The sequence below is a fragment of the Sphaeramia orbicularis genome, chromosome 17 (assembly GCF_902148855.1).
Source record: "Sphaeramia orbicularis chromosome 17, fSphaOr1.1, whole genome shotgun sequence".
Lineage (NCBI taxonomy): Eukaryota > Metazoa > Chordata > Actinopteri > Kurtiformes > Apogonidae > Sphaeramia > Sphaeramia orbicularis.
In genome coordinates, this window is record NC_043973.1 from 21,448,961 (window position 1) to 21,469,699 (window position 20,739).

At 36.9% G+C, this 20,739-nt stretch overlaps 1 protein-coding gene across 2 annotated transcripts in view; it reads right to left on the minus strand.

The window, feature by feature from the left end:
* The window catches only part of kcnab1b (potassium voltage-gated channel subfamily A regulatory beta subunit 1b), a 50,330-nt gene that overhangs the window by 14,948 nt on the left and 14,643 nt on the right, over positions 1–20,739 (minus strand). For both annotated transcript variants that reach the window (XM_030160822.1, XM_030160824.1), the window contains 6 exons: positions 18,324–18,367; positions 11,978–12,015; positions 9,230–9,309; positions 8,702–8,746; positions 3,785–3,829; positions 784–827 (listed from right to left, as the gene is read on the minus strand). In XM_030160822.1, the coding sequence (XP_030016682.1) occupies positions 784–827; positions 3,785–3,829; positions 8,702–8,746; positions 9,230–9,309; positions 11,978–12,015; positions 18,324–18,367 (296 nt within the window). The remainder of the gene's footprint in view (positions 1–783; positions 828–3,784; positions 3,830–8,701; positions 8,747–9,229; positions 9,310–11,977; positions 12,016–18,323; positions 18,368–20,739) is intronic.

A 20,739-nucleotide genomic window follows, 5' to 3' on the forward strand; every position in this document is an offset into this window, starting at 1 on the left:
CTTTAGCCACTTTAACAAACTTGTTTATATTTGTATCTCTTTATTTTTCTATTGTATTGATGCATATTGTCTTGCACCGCTGCGCACACTTCAATTTCCCCCTTGGGGGATCAATAAAGTGTATCTTATGTTATTTTATCTTACTTTCTGATGATGGGTTTTAAATACATGTTCCTTTCCTTCAAAAATTAAACACATGATGTCCAGCTGAGTGTACATTTTTGTAACTCCTTGAAAAAAACGTTCATTAAAAAAAAAAAAAAAAATCAATTGCATTGTTTTTTTCATGCCTAAAGAGGAATAAAATCATTCAAGAAAAAATATTGACTAAGGTTCTCATAATTCATGCATGAAAGAGTTAAAGAAGAGTAAATGAGAAGAAACAAAAGGAAACAAGAGGATTCAAGTGGTGAAGAAATGAGCAGAAGAAAGAGAAGAAAGGGAAGGAATAATCAGGAAAAAAGAGAGAACAGAAGAAACAGGAAGAGAGAAAATGAGAGGAAAGGAACCTGATAAAGCAAAAGTACTTAAAGAAGACGTGTGCACACTATTACAAGTCAAGAGACAAAACATCTGTCAAGGTTTGATGTATCACTGGCTAATACAACCTCTAAATTCAACCGGGTGCACATGCTGAGAATAATCGAAGTCGGGAAAGGGGGCACAGACAGGAAGAAACAGAAGGAGGAAAAGAGATAATAGGAGATTAGAGGAGTGCAACAGGCCTCCGAGTGCAGAGGTGAAAGGAGGGACAGAGCAGAGGAGAGGAAATTGACTTGTTACCTTCAATGATGTGTTTTCTGTTGAGCCCTCTCTCTGTCTCTGCTCTGAAACAGGAGGAAGAGAAATGCATGTCAAGGGTGCCAACACAAACACATACACACAGCTGACGTGAAATGAATCATTAAACATGGCAAACAAGTGGCTACATAACAAACTACCCGCAAATCACTGAAGAGAAATACACCCACTCGACCATCCACAGTGTGCCTGCAGCTATAACGCAGGCTTTGTGTGCACTGGGCAACACTTATTGTCAGTCTCTGTCCTGTTCGCAAGTCATCTGTAGGTGAAATTATATCAAGGGAAAACATCTCTTAGTAGAAGACTTTCCAAAGTTTCCCTGTTAGAGCATAAACAGATGCAGAAAGTATCTGTATGTTACTTTTACACAGCAAAAATAAATGTCCTCAAAAGAAAAACAGCATTCTAATATCAGGAGGATGTAGGCTGTTGACTTTGAAGTTGGATTAATTTTGCTGGATGCAGTTGTTTCATGTCCAAGTGGTATGTTGTTTGTTTTGCATTTGAAAATTGAAAATTGAAATTTAAAAAGACCTTGGATTCATTTTGTTTTCAGACACATTCCTCTTTTTATTCTTATTATTCTATTCTAATCACCTTTGACCAGGTACAATGATTACATACTGAGTCCTAGATACACTTTATCTGTGAAAAATAAATGACACACTGAATGTACAAAAAAAAAGATATTTTGGGAATAGAGAAGTAATTTGCTGGGAAAAAAGCCATAACCTTATGAGAATAAAGTCCACAATTTTACATGTACAATGTGACAATTGAAAAAAATTGTACATTTCAAGAATAAAGTACTAGTATCTCAAGAAAAAGTCCAAATGTGACAAGCATGATGTAATTTTTCAAGAAAAAAGGGGAAATAATGGAGGAACAGTGTGTTACTGGCATTAAAATAATTAACGTAGGGCATCATAGGTTTGATAAATAACAAAACACTGAGTGTTTCAGACATCCACAGATTTAACTTCCTGGGTTCAAGTAATGTTGGCTTCTTTTAAACTTAGAATTCTAAATTCTAATAGCATTATCCTGACTTGATTCTCGAGATGTTATCTTCATGACCCTAATCATCATAAAAAAGTTGGATTAATTTTGTTTTCAGACACATTCCTCGTTTTATTCTTATTTTTACACATCAGTAATCACCTTCAACCAGGTACAATGATTACATACTGAGTCCTAGATACACTTCATCTGTGAAGAATAAATGACACACTGAATGTACAAAAAAATAAGATATTTTGGAAATAAAGAAGTCATTTGCTGGGAAAAAGCCATAACCTTACGAGAATAAAGACACAATTTTATAAGTACAAAGTAATATTATGTGACAATTGAATGACAATTGAAAAAAAAAAAAAAAAAGTACATTTCAAAAATAAAGTACTAATATTTCAAGAAAAAGTCAAAATGTTATAAGAATGATGGGATTTTTCAAGAAAAAAGGGGAAAAAATAAAGGAACAGTGTGTCACTTGCATTAAATTAATGAATGTAGGGCATCATAAATAACAAAATACTGAGTGTTTCAGACATCCACAGATTTAACTTCTTGGGTTCAAGTAATGTTGGTTTTTCTTTTTTCTTTTTTTTTTTTTAATTCAGAATTTTAAATTCTTGTAACATTAAAAAGACTTAATTCTTGAACTATTATCTTCATGACCCTAATCTTTAATTGTAAGATTTAACCTGTAAGGATCTAAACAATAGTTCATCAGAAAAGTAAGACTGTTTTCCTGAGGCCATTTTCTTCTTCTTGATGCAAGAATATAATAAGTAATGATATAATTTGAATAACTTTCTTCTTGTTATTTATATATGCACTTTTAAAATATTTTTTCATAGCTAGATTTTAAGAAACCTACCTAAGCAAAAACTGACTTTCCCCACTAGCAGATGTGTTGCTTATTAAAAGGCAGTTTAGTTATATTTGTGAATAGGGGGCTGTTTTTGTGTGGTGGAAGGAATGCAGATACTTCTCTGCACAAACATTTGTTTCACTTTCACCAATAAATCTCCATCTCTGGTCATTCTGCTCCAGTGCTTTGTCAGTATCCTCACCTGCATTCCCTCTGTCACTCTCTGATTTCCCTTTTCCACCTTAATTCCTTTCTTTTGTTCTGCTCTAGCGTTTTTTCGTTATCTGGCTTTCATCCTCTTCTTGCTTCATTTCACATTCTCTCCTTCTCTCTCTGTCTGTTTTTCTCTGTGCCTCCCTCCTGCAGTGTTTCAGCTTGTTTAGGCTAATGGTATGCTGCACCTTCTCCATATTACCATGTCTTTTGTGTAAAAAAAAAAAAAAAAAAAAGTGCAAGCGTGAGTAAAGTGTGCAAATATCTATGTTTAAATGATGAAATGCTTCATAAGCCTCTCAAGCGCACTCACAGCTTCCTCAGCTAGAGGTTAAGCAGTTGTTCAATTAATCCATTCGATGTGGAGATTTGGTACCTTGACGATAATTTGAGAGGATGAGATCAAATGCACCACTGGTCCTCATTACACGCTTAAGATCCTGTACTGGTAGAATCATACACTGGTGAAGTTTTGACTCTCCTCACTGAGAGTCTCAACAATTTAAGACACAGAGGAAATGTGACTAATGCAGACAGAGTGCAGAATACTCCAGCATGACTGAACAGGCAGATATGACTCTCAGCAGTTTTGGCGAGAAGGGCTGAGGAAGGGCATGAAGTAGAAGGAGAAGAGGGTGAGATCATGACTGTGGTGTTATGTTTGTGTGTGTGTGTGTGTGTGTCCTCTCATGCGTTTGCCCATGGGTTGCTCAAAATGTTCAATCCCATGCCACGGTCTGTAGATAGATGCAAAGGTTTTCATGTGATGCCTTTTGGTGGTGGGCTCAAACATCTAAGGATGAAAATGCATGTGCTGGACACATTCACACACACTCTCACAGCTGTGCTTCTTTTTTTTTTTTTTTTTTTTTTTTAGCAGACTCACACACTTACTTTCCTCCCCAGTAGAGCTTTGTGGTGATCACCAGACTGGATCTCCTGAGGGACAACAGAGACACATCAAAAGATAATAAAAAGTACATCAGAGTCACCCTCAAAATTATGCCGGTATGTTTTTGTATCTCAGTGTATCTCTTTCATTAAATGTGTTCATAATTTAAAACATCACATAAATCCAGTGACCTTGACTAATAGGTATAGAGTACTGCAGAAATAAGCCTTTAAACTGGGAAATGAGCCAGGCGAAAGGACCTCAGCTTACCCAATTTTGAAGTATCGTAAAGTTTTAATACCACTGATGGCCACTATGGGAGCCAGGACTACAAAAGCCCTGCTCACATACATTTACATTGGACTTCTTTCAAAAAATACTGAAGCCTAATTCATATGATGGGACTACTACAGCCCAGGGTGGTGCAACAATCATGGTAAAAAGTGAAAAATAAAGTTTCAGATAACCTCAATTAGAACCCTGCATTAGGTTTTGGTATTCAAAAGATGATTTAGGAAAAAATTTGGAAGAAAAAGGAGATGTTTTAGAGGTTGCACAAAGCCTCTACATCAGAACATGGTTTGAAGGCCCATCACCAGCAAAAGCCCCAGCAAATGATTTGGCATTCCTGAAAAAGCTGTCACCGTATGAAAATTCAGTTGTCAAGAAAGCAGCCTTAACAGCTTTCGGCCGACATCTGTGGTACTTGAGTGAAGAACTGGTTGTCCTGGCATTCTTGGACTCCAGTGTGACACAAGAGCAGAAGCAGCTGATGGTTCACAACATGATGGAAAATGAAGGTTCAGAGGTTCCACTAAAGCGTTGGGATGCCCTTAATCAAGCAGATTATGAAGGGAAGCAGATCAGTGATTTTGTCACCACCAGCACGATGCGTTTCTTTGAAACTTTGGATCTGCCACAAACATTCTTAAGAATTCCTCCAGAAGACTGGGCTGATGATGAAGACTTTCAGAAGGCTGCTCAAATTGTGCATTCCAGAAAAGTTGTCAGTGATGTTGCTGAAAGAGAGGTGAAACTTATTCAAGACTTCAACTGTAACTGAACAAAAAATGAAGATCAGAAACAGTGCTTGCTCCAAGTTGTCAAAGAACACAGGAACATTTTTTGTAATTTCAATAAAGCAACAGTGGTTGCTGGACTTTCTAAGTAACATTTTTATGCGAGTTGCAGTTTGATTTTGAGAATAAAATTACAAATTATTCTAATATGCCTTATTCATTTGGCTAGTTATGTTATAGTATATAGAGCAATCTTCACATGTATTGTGCAACCTCTAAATATTAATTAATTTGCATAAAATTTGGACCAAAGTAATTTGGCCAGATATGAAATCAAATGCAGGGTTCTAATCCAGAGAATCTTAAAAAAAAATTTTTTTGGACCCCCCTACTATAGCCTGTGGTGATTTAGAAATTAACTTTCACATTTGCAAAATATAAGCAACATCTGTTTTTCCATTTTTTTTTTTTTAACTTTATTAGCAGATTATCAAGAGCAGGTTTAACAGGTAACGGATTAGAGCAAGCGGTGCCAGGCAAAACAAACCCCACCCCTTGCACATATTGTTTCATATTTTGGCATCGATCCAGCTGATGTCCTCATGTCTATGCATGTGCTTATGTCAGCATATCAGTTACCTCTATATACAGGGTGGGGAAGCAAAATTTACAATGAACATTTAGTTGTTTTTTCTCAGCAGGCACTACGTCAATTGTTTTGAAACCAAACATATATTGATGTCATAATCATACCTAACACTATTATCCATACCTTTTCAGAAACTTTTGCCCATATGAGTAATCAGGAAAGCAAACATCAAAGAGTGTGTGATTTGCTGAATGCACTCGTCACACCAAAGGAGATTTCAAAAATAGTTGGAGTGTCCATAAAGACTGTTTATAATGTAAAGAAGAGAATGACTATGAGCAAAACTATTATGAGAAAGTCTGGAAGATACTATTAAAGAAGAATGGGAGAAGTTGTCACCCAAATATTTGAGGAACACTTGTGCAAGTTTCAGGAAGCATGTGAAGGCAGTTATTGAGAAAGAAGGAGGACACATAGAATAAAAACATTTTCTATTATGTACATTTTCTTGTGGCAAATAAATTCTCATGACTTTCAATAAACTAATTGGTCATACACTGTCTTTCAATCCCTGCCTCAAAATATTGTAAATTTTGCTTCCCCACCCTGTATGTGCCAAGTTTGAAGTAAATCGAAACAAAATAGATGTTTTTATAGACATTTCAAATCTCGCCCATTGTAAGTAAATAGGAGAAGAAAAAATATTTTGAAAATTCATAAAAAATTTGAACTTTGACCGACTTTTCCTAAAATGTAACCACATCTATTCTGGGTTAATGGCAATCGATAAACTGAATTTGGTATGAATCCATCCAAGAGTTTTGCTGCTACAGACATGTGAAATTTTGCCCATTATAAGTAAATGGGGAAAAAAAAAGATTTAAAAAATTCATAAAAAATTTAAACATTGACCTACTTTTCCTAAAATGGAATGACATCTATTCTGGGTCACTGGCAATCTATACACCAAATCTGGTATGAATTCAACCTATAATTTTGCTGCTACAGAAATTTGAAATTTACCCCATTCTTCACTCTTTCATGTATCTTAACAAAAATATTTTCCAGCAGTGGCCAAAGCAATGCAGAAATAAATGCAGGGATAAAAAATTAAAGAAGGAAAAATATAAATAAGGACAAAATAAATAAATAAATAAATGGTACAGAAAATAAAATGTTAAGGTAAATAAATGCCTTTTAAATTTTATCGTATCATGTGTTCGTACAAGAATTAATTTATCAAGCCACTTTTATATTTCTGTATATATTTTTGAATATGGCAGATTCGGTCCTCTACAAAATAAGACACTGAACACAAAAACTCATCTGTTCACCACTCCATCTTTACAGAATAATTGTGTTGCACAACATTTACTTCAGTGATGGTGATGTTGGCATTACCTGACTATGGTTTAATTTGCCTATATTCTAATATTGGTGATTAACTTTTAATTCATTGTACTGCTTTTACACTACAAAGATTATAGACAAAGTTTTCTTAAATGAACATAATCCAACTGAGCAAAATGTATATCATAAACAATTGCAAATTTTCTGAGCCGATGGAAAAAAACCTTTTAGTCTGGGAAATCTAGGCGACGCTGACTTATGGGTTAACCTTCAGAAAAATGCTGTCCCTGCATTAGTCTATTTCTGTGAAGAGACAGAGACACTGCACTCTTTTTTTTTTCTTAAAAAAAAGTAACTTATCTAGTATGAAACATAACAGAAGGACTTTCCTCTGAACTATAACTGAATAGCTCCTTTTATAAAATCTCCCATGCTTGAATGATCAATAATTTAAAAGGATCTAGAGATGAGGTGAAGCCAGGCAGCAAGTTGGCAGGAGTTTCTAAGAGGAGTGCTACACATAGCTGCGTCTTATCATTGCAATGTGGTGGCAGTGGATACAGTACAGATGTAGACAAATGATACCGTCAGTGGTGCAAATAACATACCTGTTGTAAGCTATAGATAAGTCGGCTTTCTGCTTTTGCATGATTACATTTCTGGATAATGTAGGAGGAGGTTTCCAGTGGATTAGTACTCACTTACACATTTCCAGTAAATATGAGGAGACATGAGAGCACATTCTGTACCTTATAAATATATATCTCAATTTAGAAGACGACGCTTGAAAGGAGGAAAACATTAACATATGTTGAGAACCCAAGGGAACAGAAGATATTTCTAGGTCTTTCCTGTTTTAACATGTTTCTCCTCCTATGCAGAAAGTAAAGACATGCATTTTTTTTATTTGTGTGTGGGCTGCCCAGGAAAGACCTCAACTGCATTTAACACCTTTGGGATGAAACATTTTCTAAAGCACAGGTGTCAAACATGTGGCCCGGGAGCCAAATCTGGCCCGCCAAAGGGTCCATTCCGGCCCACGGGATGAAAGTGCAAAAATTAACCTGAACAGTCAAGGTTGTCAAAATTATTTTGGTTCAGGTTCCACATGTAGACCAGTGTGATCTACAGTAAAAATAACACCACAATAACCCACAAATAATGACAACTACAAATTGTCTTTGTCAAAAATTATGTGGGAAAAATTTAAGTGAAAAAAAAAACAATCTGTGAAAATATTTACATTTACAAAACTATTCTTTCACAATAAAATGCAAATAAATACATGAATAAAAACAAAGATGAACAACCCGAAATGTGCAATTTTAACAATATTCTGCCTGTTGCTAAATGTTTTGTGCATTTATAGATCCGCTGTGATCTGTAGTTGTATTAATAATAAGAGATGTAATATTGTAAAAATTATTCAAATTTTAATTCCAAACTCCAAAATTTTAACAATTTTATGCCTGTTACCAAATGTTTATGTAACATTGTGTGTAATGCACATGGATAAACAATAAGTCGAGTCATAATATTGTTAAAATTGCACTAATTTTTCAAATGACATTTCTGTTTTTTCAGATTATTCACATCTTTTTTTATAAAATGTAAATATTTTCATAATTTAATTGGGGTTTTTTGTACTAAAACAAAATGAAAAACTTGGATTTGTCATTATTTATAGGTTATTAAGTCATTATTTTACTGGTCTGGCCCGCTTGAGATCAAACTGTGCTGAATATGGCCCCTGAACCAAAATGAGTTTAAAAGCCCCTTTTCTAAAGTAATGCCATGTCTTTATGTACCTGAACTGAGGAGTAAAGAGTGAACACTAAGGTAGCAACAAACTGGAGCATGTAAAAGTGTTAAGTGAGGGTGAGCTATTCATAAACACAATCTAAAATGTAATCTTGGAACATAATTAGAATCATCTGACTCCTTAAGAAACTGTATTTTACCTCCAGCACTTTTTCTTGATGATGTTGCCCAGGATTATCTCTGCTCTGTGAAGGAAAAAAAAAAAAAAAAAAAAAAAAACAGAAAATGAGGAGATTAGATCTTAGGCTGCCACAACTGTGAAAGCATAAAAGCGTGACTGTTATCTGTCAAACATCTACAGCATGAATACCTGAATAAAACCCAGGAGCTCAGGATAATAAACCTCTTGTATCGAACTGTACGCATGAATTTCAGCTGCAACCTTGATATTATTATTCATCTCCATACTGCTACAGCGTGTCCTGCATTATTCACAGCGACAATGTCCAGGAGTATAAAGCTAGATTGAGCTATGAACATAATGGGGCCTCAGGGCGATGAATAAGATTATGTAAATCACCTCAGAGTCATGGCTACTTCTCATTTTCAGCATCCTCAGGTGAATATTTTCTGCTCTGGGGATACACCTCGTTAACACCTTGTGACCTACATGAAACGAGCTGACAAGCGTAGGTGAGATGGATTAGAAATCGGAGAACATCACTCACTTCCCTCCGGAGTAGACCTCGGCCGTGTCGAACAGGTTGACCCCGCTCTCGTAGGCGATAGTCATCAGCTGTTCGGCCACCTAATACACACACACACACACACACACACCAGAAAAGTTTGAATGAATGAATGAATTTATTTTTGGTTTTACATCAATCATTGTACTCAGTACATCGGCTACATAGGCTAGAAGCAAAAGCTTATTTTTTTGCCTATCCTTTTCAACTAATACACTGCTTACATTAACTTAAATATGTACAGCATTGAGCATTCACACCATAAAAAAAAAAAAAAAAAAATCAACAACAAAAACACATCTACCATCTCAATTTAATATTTCTGAATAATTTAAACTTAAAGCACTCTTTTTTTTTTTTTTTTTTAACTTCACCAAAGGAGTGGATAACTTAAATGCGTCATAAGGTCCATTCCATAATTTCACACCCACAATCCCAGTTCATCTAGACTTCACATCTGCCCTCACTTTAATCCACTCACATATCAAAATCTCTGAAATTTGAATTACTCTCTCTTATCCAAGAAACCACGACTGGTCTTGGAGACAATACTATTTTTATCCTTCATGTTCCATATACCTATTTACAAACAATTCTTTATACCTCTTTTTAAATACATTTATGTTTGTACTTCCCTTTATCTCCTGTTCTAGATTATTCCACAAAGTTTCTTGTCACAAACCCCAAGGAGTCGTAATAAACGTCTATATCAGTGTTTTTCAACCTTGGGGTCTGGGTCCCACATGGAGTCACCTGGAATTCAATTGGGGTCACCTGAAATTTCTAGTAATTGATTAAAAAAAAAAAAAAAAAGCTTACTAAAGTGGCAAGGTTTCACTTTAAAAGGATCGACAATATTACAATGCAAACTTTGGTGCTGCTGGTGGATATACACCCCAGGTGAGCCTCAAAATAAGACCCTCTTTCCTCCTCCTTTCAGTTTAACCCAGGGGTGTCAAACATGTGGCTCGGGGGCCAAATGTGGCCCGCCAAAGGGTCCAGTTCAGCCCCTGTGATGTTTTTGCCAAGTGCAAAAATTCCACAGTCTTGAATTGAATTAAGCAAAAAAAATTAGCTTGAATAAAGGAAAAAAATCTTGAATTAAGCCAAAAAAAATCTTCAGTTAAGTAAAAAAAATCTTCAATGAAGCCAACAAAAATCTAGAATTAACAACTTAATTTTTTTTCTTTGTTTTAGTACAAAAATAACATTAAATTATGAAAATATTTACATTTACAAACTATCCTGTAACACTAAAATATGAATAACCTGAACACATATGAAGAGCCTGAAATGTCTTAAGAAAATTAACCACAATTTTAATAATTTTTCTGCCTGTTCCTCAGTGTTTAGTGTCTTTGTAGATCTGATCCATGATGCACATGTAGAAATGATAAGTTGAGGAATAATATTGTTAAAATTGCACTGAATTTTCTAATATTTTTTAACTTAAATTTCAGCTTTTTCAGGGTTTCTTTTTTGTTTTGCTTTTTTTTTTTGCTTTTTTTTTTTTTTTTTGCACTAAAACAAAGACAAAAATTTGGAGTTGTCATTATTTATAGGTTATTATGTTATTATTTTTCTGGTCCGCCCCACTTCAGATCAAATTTAGCTGAATATGGCCCCTGAACTAAAATGAGTTTGACACCTGACCCTGGTTTAACCCCTTGAACACTGGTTTCAGATGTTTGTGGTGCAAGATTGTATCAGTTTGAGAAAGAATAGACTGTACCACACAACTTAAAAAGGGGATTGGGAGCAGTTAATGCAGTGTTTGTCAACCTTGGGGTCGGGACCCCACATGGGGTCGCCTGGAATTTCTAGCAAATGATAGAAAATATTTAAAAAACATTAAAATTTGCTAATAAAAAATTTACATTATATAGACTAAATGTTGTCTAAAATTAATGTTTATTTGCAATATATCATAGTAAACTATTACATGATCAAAAATAAATTCATTTTAGCAAAAAAAAAAGTCTAAGTTTTGAATGTGTGGGGTCACCAGAAATTTGTGATGTTAAAATGGGGTCACGAGCCAAAAAAGGTTGGAAACCACTGGTCTATATTTATTACTACAATTACACATCAAAAACAAAGGGGCTGCAAATTCCCAGAAGATCAGAGACGCTGCCGAAATACAGCAGGAATCCATACAGTCGGTTTGTTGATTTGGTTGTAGTTGTTTACGGCTCAATATAGTTCCTAGTTTATTCTGACCTAGTTCTCGTGCTGGCAGTTTATTCAGAGCTGCATGAGGAAAGGCCAATTTCATCATCATGTTTGTCTCTTTCTGTACCCCACTCCTGTGTTGTTCAGTTTGTTTACTTGCTACTGTCGGAGGTTCTGTCATTTAGTCCCAGTGTTCAAGAGACAGGGTTGAGCTGCCCTCAATTCAGTGTTTCCCTCCCTTCAAGGCCAGATCAAGGCACTAATATCTGTCTGAAGGAGGTTTTTCCGCTTAATAACTTGTGACAGTGAGGAATAGGACCTGACCGCTTGGCCTTGATAGAGCCTGCAGGGACCTAACCGCCTGCTGTGACATTGGGTAACTGATACTACGCTATTACCGTGCTCTGCTCACACTCACACAATTTTTCATGCAGTTGAACTAAATGGTACCCATGGGAGCTTCAAATTAGGCGTCACAGCTTGTCGCAAAAGATGTCAGTAATGAAATTCAATCTCTACTCATGAACAGTGACTGCTGTGATGTTTGGGACTCCTTACCTCGTCGGAGATTTGACCTCCAAATGTCACCCATGTTCCTGTTGATGCAAATGTCAAAGTCAACATTTTTGGAATATACCAAAACATAAAAGACTTTCTGCATGTCAAACCAGGCTACCGATAGCTTGGACATTAGTCAGCCATGCATTCATTATTACTCTGACATTTTGGACAACAACACCCCCAACCTAAAACATCACAGGTAAATGTCAAGGTTAACTCCTGATGAGAAAAGACTGACTGACATATTCATTTTCTGTGCTCAAAGCTGCTACATTTAGATCTGCTGTCTCTGTCTCCTGATGTTGCAATACCAGATTGACACTAGGTCCTGGATTTATGTTTGACTTGGCTAATTACCTCCGCCAAGGAGGTTATGTTTTTGCCAGGGTTTGTTTGTTTGTCTCTCTGTCTGTCTGTCTGTCTGTTTGTCTGTCCGTTAGTGTGCAACATAACTCAAAAAGTTATGGACAGATTTTGATGAAATTTTCAGGGTTTGTTGGAAATGGGATAAGGAAGAAATGATTAAATTTTGGTGGTGATTGGGGGTGGGGGGGCCCACGGGGGGGCCCATTTCCAACAAACCCTGAAAATTTCATCAAAATCTGTCCATAACTTTTTGAGTTATGTTGCACACTAACGGACAGACAAACAGACAGACAGACAAACAAATAAACCCTGGCAAAAACATAACCTCCTTGGCGTGGGGGGGCCCATGGGGGGGACCACTGATCAGCCTTGGTGGAGGTCTGCGCTCTCCGAGTGCTTCTAGTTACCTCCGCCAAGGAGGTTATGTTTTTGCCAGGGTTTGTTTGTTTGTCTGTCTGTCTGTCCGTTAGTGTGCAACATAACTCAAAAAGTTATGGACAGATTTTGATGAAATTTTCAGGGTTTGTTGGAAATGGGATAAGGAAGAAATGATTACATTTTGGTGGTGATCGGGGGCGGGGGGGGGGCCAACGGGGGGGGGGGGGGGGCGCAGACCAGAAAATTTCATCAAAATCTGTCCATAACTTTTTGAGTTATGTTGCACACTAACGGACAGACAAACAAACAGACAGACAGACAAACAAACCCTGGCAAAAACATAACCTCCTTGGCGTGGGGGGGCCCATGGGGGGGGCCACTGATCAGCCTTGGCGGAGGTCTGCGCTCTCCGAGTGCTTCTAGTTTTGATTTGTTTGACAACTGAAACAGCTGCAGATACTGTATAGGTGGTGTCATGATGCAACAATTCACATACTGTCTAACATAGTGCGATGGATGGATGGATAGATGGATGCAGAGCACTGGTGGTGTAGAGGTTTTACTATTTTGACCCTTTGTATAAAAAGCAGAAGTATCCAAAAAACATATACATATAAGTAAAAGACAGATGGTCATAAGCTATTAAACCAGGGGTCTCAAACATGTGGCCCGGGGGCCAAATGCGACCCGCCAAAGGTTCCAATCTGGCCTGTAGGATGAATTTGCAAAGTGCAAAAATTCCACAGTCAAGGCTGTCGAAGTCATTTTAGTCTATTCCACAAACAGACCAATATAATCTCCAGTAAAATAACAACATAATAACCTACAAAAAATAATGACTCCATATTTTCGTCTCAGTTTGATGTGAAAAAAAATAGTATTACATTATGCCTATAATAATGACAACTTCAAAGCGCAAAAAATAACATTAAATTATGAAAATATTTACATTTGCAAACTATCCTGTAACAATAAAATGTGAGAAACTTGAGCACATATGAACAACCTGAAATGTATAAAGAAAATTAAGCATTGTGTCTTTGTGGATCTGATCTGTGATGCACATGTAGAAATGATAAGTTGAGGCATAATATTGTTAAAATTGCACTTATCTCAGTTTTTTTTTTTTTTTTTTTTTTTTTTTTTCCGGTTATTCACATCTTTTTTGTTTGGATAGTTTATAAAAGTAAGTATTTTCATAATTGAAAAATTTGGAGTTGACACTATTTATAGGTTAGTTTGTTATTATTTTACTGGTCCGGCCCACTTGAGATCAAATCGGGTTGAATGTGGCCCCTGAAAGAAAATGAGTTTGAGACCCCTGTATTAAACAAAGCTGAGCTGCTGTTCATTTATTTATTTATTTACTTTTTTTCTTGAGCTGCTTTTCCACCAGGACTGACACAAACAAACTGTGAAACACTGATGTAAAAAACCATTTGAGAGCATGTCGGTATTATTCCAGCAAACGTTCATTCCGGACCTCTTCCTTAATTAAAGCATCATTTTTGTGTTGTTGTTAAAAATGAATACGAAGTTGTTTTTATTGCATCATTTGAGGCACTTTTTCTTATTTTCCCAAGGTGTTATTTTCTGCAAATATAATCCTATAAATGACAGTATTTTCCTGGAGATGTTTTATTCTACTCATTGGGTGCCTTTTTGACAGGGGCAGCTCAACAAGGGGGCAAGCGGGGGCAGCTGTAACTGACAGTAAAGTCCTCCCCCAACTGCCCTCTGTCACTTTTATTATTAGTTTTTATACTTTTTTTCATCCGCTGTTTATATAGTAATTACTTACACACAGGATGCAGACATTTCACAGTGATATCAAGTCGATTTTTCTGATCTTTCTCAGAATAAATAAAGGCATAAGTCAATAATTTGTGTGAAATGGAAGTCATTTGACAGCAATAATAATGGACATAGATCTGTTGATTTCCTGCCACATTGTTTTGTACGAAACACTCAAATGATCCAAATATTGAAGTTCAGCACAATGTGAGGTGGGGTATTAGTTAACATCTATACTACAAGGACAGTGAGGAGTTTCTGTATATAAAATTTGCAGCTTGCATCATGTTTTTCTTTTTACCTGGACATAGACCCAAAGGATCCGCCACACATCACTGCTATGTCTATCAAACCTTATGATGATATATATTAATCTTTTACCGAGCAAGTGCTGTAAATGTTTCAAGCTTATATTGCAAGTGGGATGAATAGTTTGAATGTGTTTGGATTTTTTTCACCATCCCTCCAGGGTATAAAAACCTTGCTTGGAAAAACAAACCACCTGTGTGTCCTCAAGCTTCTCAAAGCATTGAAACAAACATTAAATTGACCAAAAGTTATGTAAAAACTGCTTTTACTCTTCCACTTCCGTACAACAGCAGGTCTTGATGCACAATTCGGATTTTTTTTGTGAAATACGATTTTTTTTGTGGTCGTTCATAGTATACATTAAATGCGACTTCTATCAGTTTTAAGCATGAACAGAATGCGACCCTGAAGTGACCCGCATGCGCAAAATAGGTCTGACATAATACATGACCAATACCAAAGTAACACTCCCGGGACGTTTGTCGCATTTCAATGGTGTAAAGGTCGGATAAATGTGACCTTGCCATTCAGACTGAAGTCGCATTGCAGAAAATGGGATACGTATCGGATTTGGACCACATATGAAAGTGGCCTGGGTCGGATTTGAAAAAATCAGATTTATGCAGTTCAAACTGTCTTTAACAGATCAGATACAGGTCACATATGGGCAAAAAAAATCATATTTGGGCCACATTTGCCTGCAGTCTGAACGTTGCCTTAGCACACAGGTGTCAAACATGCGGCCCGGGGGCCAAATCCGGCCCGCCAAAGGCTCCAGTCCAGCCCGCGGGATGAATTAGTGAAAAATTACACTTAAGATATTAACAATCAGTGGAGTCAAAATCATTTTATTTCAGGTTCCACGTACAGACACATACAGTCCAATAAGATTTCAAGTGGGTCAGACCAGTAAAATATTATAATAACCTATAAATAATGACAACCCCAAATTTTGTCTTTGTTTTTTTGGTGTAAAAAAGTAAAATTACATGAAAATGTTTACATTACCAAAATATACTTTTACAAAAAATGTGAATAATCTGAACAAATACGAACAAACAGAAATGTCTTAAGAAAAGTTAATGCAATTTTACCAATATTCTGCCTGTTACTAAATGTTTTTTGTGATTGTAATGCACATGCGAAAATGATAAACTGATAAACCGAGGCAGAATATTGTTGAAATTGCACTTGTTTTTCTTAAGACAATTCAAGTTGTTCATGTTATTCAGATTTTAAAGGAAACTTTGTAGATGTAAACCTGATCATAATATAATTTTACTTTTTTCACTGGTCCGCCCCATTTGAGATCAAAGTTGGGCGAATGTGGTCCCTGAACTAAAATGAGTTTGACACCCCTGCCTTTATTTATTGCATTTATTGTATTTTTTGTAAAGAACATACTTGAATTTGTAGTGGAATTTTTTTTTTTAATTTAATGCTTTCACTTTTTAAGCTGCACAGCTTTATTTTACTTGAACACTGACTTTGACAATACAAGGCGTGATACAACAAGGAGTTTAAAAGTGGTTTTGTGGCTCTTCTGTTGAATCCATTCCCATTTAAATAGGGATTCCCACATACCATCCTCCCCTTTGCGACCCCATGTAAAAATGTTTAGATCTGCCAGTGCTTTTTTGATACACGATTATAGACAACAAGTGAAATGTAGCCGTATAAATCCATTTTCTGGCTTCAAACAGCCTGGACTGAAAAAGAAAAAGTTTTGTTTTTCATCTTTTTCCAAGCTTCTGTTGCCTAGTTCTGCCACATTCAGATCTCTGTTATTTTTCACTGATAAGAAATAATGCAAAAACTGGAGTTAAATCTGCAAAGTAAGCAGCAACCAATATGAGTGATGGCAAAATTTCTCAAAAATGACTGGCAAAAAACAACTCAGTTATAATCGGCTGTGTAATTCAGAACATTTATTGTAAAAAATGAGACTGTGGAAATCAGTAACAAACAGCATCATATACAGATTTTAATCCCTACAATAAATTTCCCCTTGTCTTTGCTCCTGCTCACAGATAACAGGGATCAGTATCTATATGTGTGCTATAGAGCAAAACAAATGAGAGTATTGCCCTCTTTGCCCCTCTTTAGTGACAGTTGGGAAGGATAACAATGTTTTATTCTTTCTTTTTTTTTTTCCTCTGTCACTCCCCCTTCATTCTTTGCCTCATTATTTCCCTCTAGCCTCAAACAATGTATTTCATATACACAGCACCTGTCATGTGTGTCATCTGGATAAAACAGTCCTGATTAGAAATGGCGGTGTTTATTAAAGGCTGTCAATAAACACCCATGCATCGAGGGTTAAATATAGTCTCGGGTCATGTAAGGTCCTCCAACAGTTGCTGCACACACACAAGTGTAAACTGCAACAACAGACTATGCTCTTGCATCTAAAAGATGAGTTGCAGAATCTCAAACAGCATAGGCTGAACACAGTTTTTCTTAAAGGTTTTATGTTTTTCAGCCAATCTTCCAGTGCCTGGTCCTGTCACATGGAGCCTGTTTTCATCTCCCGCTAATAAGAAATAATGCAGAAGCTGGTGTTAAATCTGTTGCCGACTGCAGCAGACGACGCAGCAGATCGGCGTAAGCTCATTCTCATTGTTCAAAGCTGGCGACGATAAAAAAAAACAAAAAACAAAAAAAACCCAAAAAACAAAAAACAAGACTTTCTATTAAATTGTTATTATTTGGTGGGAGAATAACATAGAATCAAACGAGCATTGTGTTTAATCTCTGCATTGAAATTCCTTCCTTACTTCTATTTGCAGAACACTGGCACAGGAAGAAATCAATGTTTTGCTCAAGGGCACCACTCCACATCTAAGACTTGCCAATATCAAAGCTTGAAACAAAGTCTTTAAGTTGAGTGTGGGCTCCTTTGTCATTGTTCTTGGTGATCAATTATGCGTTGTTCTAAAATCACTACAGAGATGATTAGCAAATTCATTCAGCAGGTGTTCTATTGTCAGATATTCTCTGTATCTGGGAGGCACTACATCATTCTTTGCTTTGACATGTTTTTCTTCCCTCTCTTTGGAGACAGATGCGATGCATTGCAGTATATCCCCACAGATTTGCATGTGTAAGAATAAGACCCATAAACACATGCACATGCGAGAGATTTACTAAATGAATTGGACCTATCAAGATGAATGAGAGTGTTTACCCTCTGGTGTGCGTTGCATATCTGTGATAACTGAGCAACTTGTTTGGTGAAACCAGTGCTACTGATTAAATATTAACATGGAAATATTAACACTGTACAAACAGCTTTGTGTAGTCTCATATGACTTTCCATATGTATAAAAGATGCATGAGGTTTAGAATGATATTATGAAAATTACCAGACTATTCATGTCTGTTTGCTTGATAAAATCGCTCTACACACACGCACATACAGCTAAGTAGATTTCACACTTGGATGCTTACGAAATCATTAGACATTTTGCCTCTAATGTTAATTAAATGTACTCACCGAGCCCAAGACAGGAGACACGCAAGCCAGATTTCCCCAGGTTCCTGTGAAGGAAAACAGAGTGTGATTAGCAAAACCAGTGTTATTTAGGCTCAAGATGTCATCAGTCAAAAGTGAATTACCATGCTCCAGTATTTTCCTGTGGGCATGTAGAGATTTTCAGGCTGAACAAAGCTGAAATCTATGTTATTTACACATCTTGGTGAGCCATTACTCAACAAAATGGAATAAAATATCAAGAACAACAAGAAGAAATTTGGCTGCAAAAAGCGATTCTAATTGCAGTATGCAGGTTTTAATGGCAGCGGCTTGTGGAGTCTCATGTTTTGTTTTGTTTTTTTCTTTAAAAACATTCTTTTTATTGAACATTTTCAAAATTATACAATCCAGCGCAGTACATACAGGTTGTATGAAATGTAAAGCAGATCCAAAATATGTCCACAGCAATGATCTCAAAAGTCGGTATTAAGTCTATTTCAGGTAGTTGCAGTCTGAATTCCCAGATATTCCAACACTTTTCCAAACTTTGCTGTAAAAATGTCCTTCTGATTGGTAATATAAAATATTAGTCTTTCCAGAGAAATATAGTCAGATATCAAAGACTTCCACAGATGTATTGAAGGAGGTTCTTCTCCAACCCATTTGGTCATAACAGCCTTTTGGCCCAACATAATCAAAAACTGAACAATATACTTATGTGTTCTCAATGATTCAGGGATATATCCCAATAGACACAATAATGGATTAGGCTGTGCCTGTTGCTTAATGACCACACTAACCTCAACACGTATGGTTTGCCAAAACGGTTAGAGTCTCATGTTTAATCGAATGTGAGGGTCACCTTTTATCACACCTGCAAACATGAATTCCAAATGAGAGATTACAGAGCGTAGGACAGTTGATTTATTCCATTGGCGTAATCCCACCCTGCCTGAAAGAGGAGAGACGCCCCCTGAAGACCATGGAAATATTCCACTCATAACTGACGACACACACATCCAATTACTGTCGGTTTTGCAGCTGCCGTGGGAAGTCTGGTGTACTTCTTCTTGTCAAGCGATGGCCTTTGTTTCCCCCCGTAACTCCTCAGTCAATTACCACTTTTTGCACTCGGAGCCATCAGCTATCCCTTACAGCGGGGAGCACTAAAGTCCACAGGCTTTTTACTGTTATTGTCTCCCCATAAAATGCAAACAAACCCTGCTGCTCTGCTCTCAAGCAATGTGACAGCCATTGTGTCATATCAGCATTCCTCATAATAGCAAGCTCTTGCCAATATATACTCGTTTTTTTGTCTATTCTATACTTTCCTTGTCTTATTACACGTGCATCTCCTGAAAAAACCTGTATGCTTTCCTGATAACTTCATTTACATCCAGCTGATCTGCAGCAATGTCATATGGCACTTCCAAAACTCATTAACACCATGAAAGAGACATCAGAGTTTTTGCTTTTCTCAGCTGAGAGTCGCAGATCTCCTCTTCACATCTAGTTTTACAATCTGTGCTACATCAAGTCCAACTGGGAAGGGAACTCATGTGAAGCGAGCGTTTAATGACTAACACGAAGCAAACAGCAAGAGCAGATTGTTCTCTCTCCAGCCGCCACAGGTGTCTTCCCACATTGTGATGTATGTCGGCTGTAGGTGGAAGAAAACTGTAACGGGGGGATCAACAGCCTTGTACCAGAATTCATTAGACCTCCAAGGAGTTCTGCAAAGACAGTCGCAGTCACCTGATAAAGGGAGCGATTGTAGACACCGGATGCTGTGAAACTGAGAAAGCGCTCGTCTCACAAAACAATCAAGGCCACATGAACACACATAAAGCAGCGTTTACTTCACCCTGAGAGGAAAACATGTCTAAATACTTAACCTTACAAAGAAACAACCTCCAATTACGGTCTGAGTACTGCGCCTCCTGCTTGCTTTTGGAGTCATTTACTCATTACAACAAATGAGGCTGTAAAAAAAAAAAAAAAAAAGAAAATGCCAACAGTCAATTTCTCCAGCCTGACAAATAATAGCCCGTCAAAATGAAGGAAGTCTAATCCAAGCCTGTGCTATCTAAGAGTTCCCCTCGGCCAATTCAATTAGGTGTCCAACATACAAATAGAGCAGTGATTGAATCAGTAGTTCAGCACAACCGCCTATACAAAATGGAACGGCATTTACACGGGTCGTTTGTAGATATTTGAGTGATAGGTTCATTTCTCTGTGCAATTAAGACAAGGAGAGAGTCAACGCAGTCACACAAAGTAGGACGAAGTGGTGGAGGAGTTTGGATATTGTATCCTCCGTCTCTGATGTATTATAGAGTGGGAGCTCTGATCCTTTAAAGTGTGGAGGAGGGGCTGTACTGTAGGTTAGAAGAGTGATACCGACTGAATGTGAGTGCATATGGATTTGGTCAGAGGG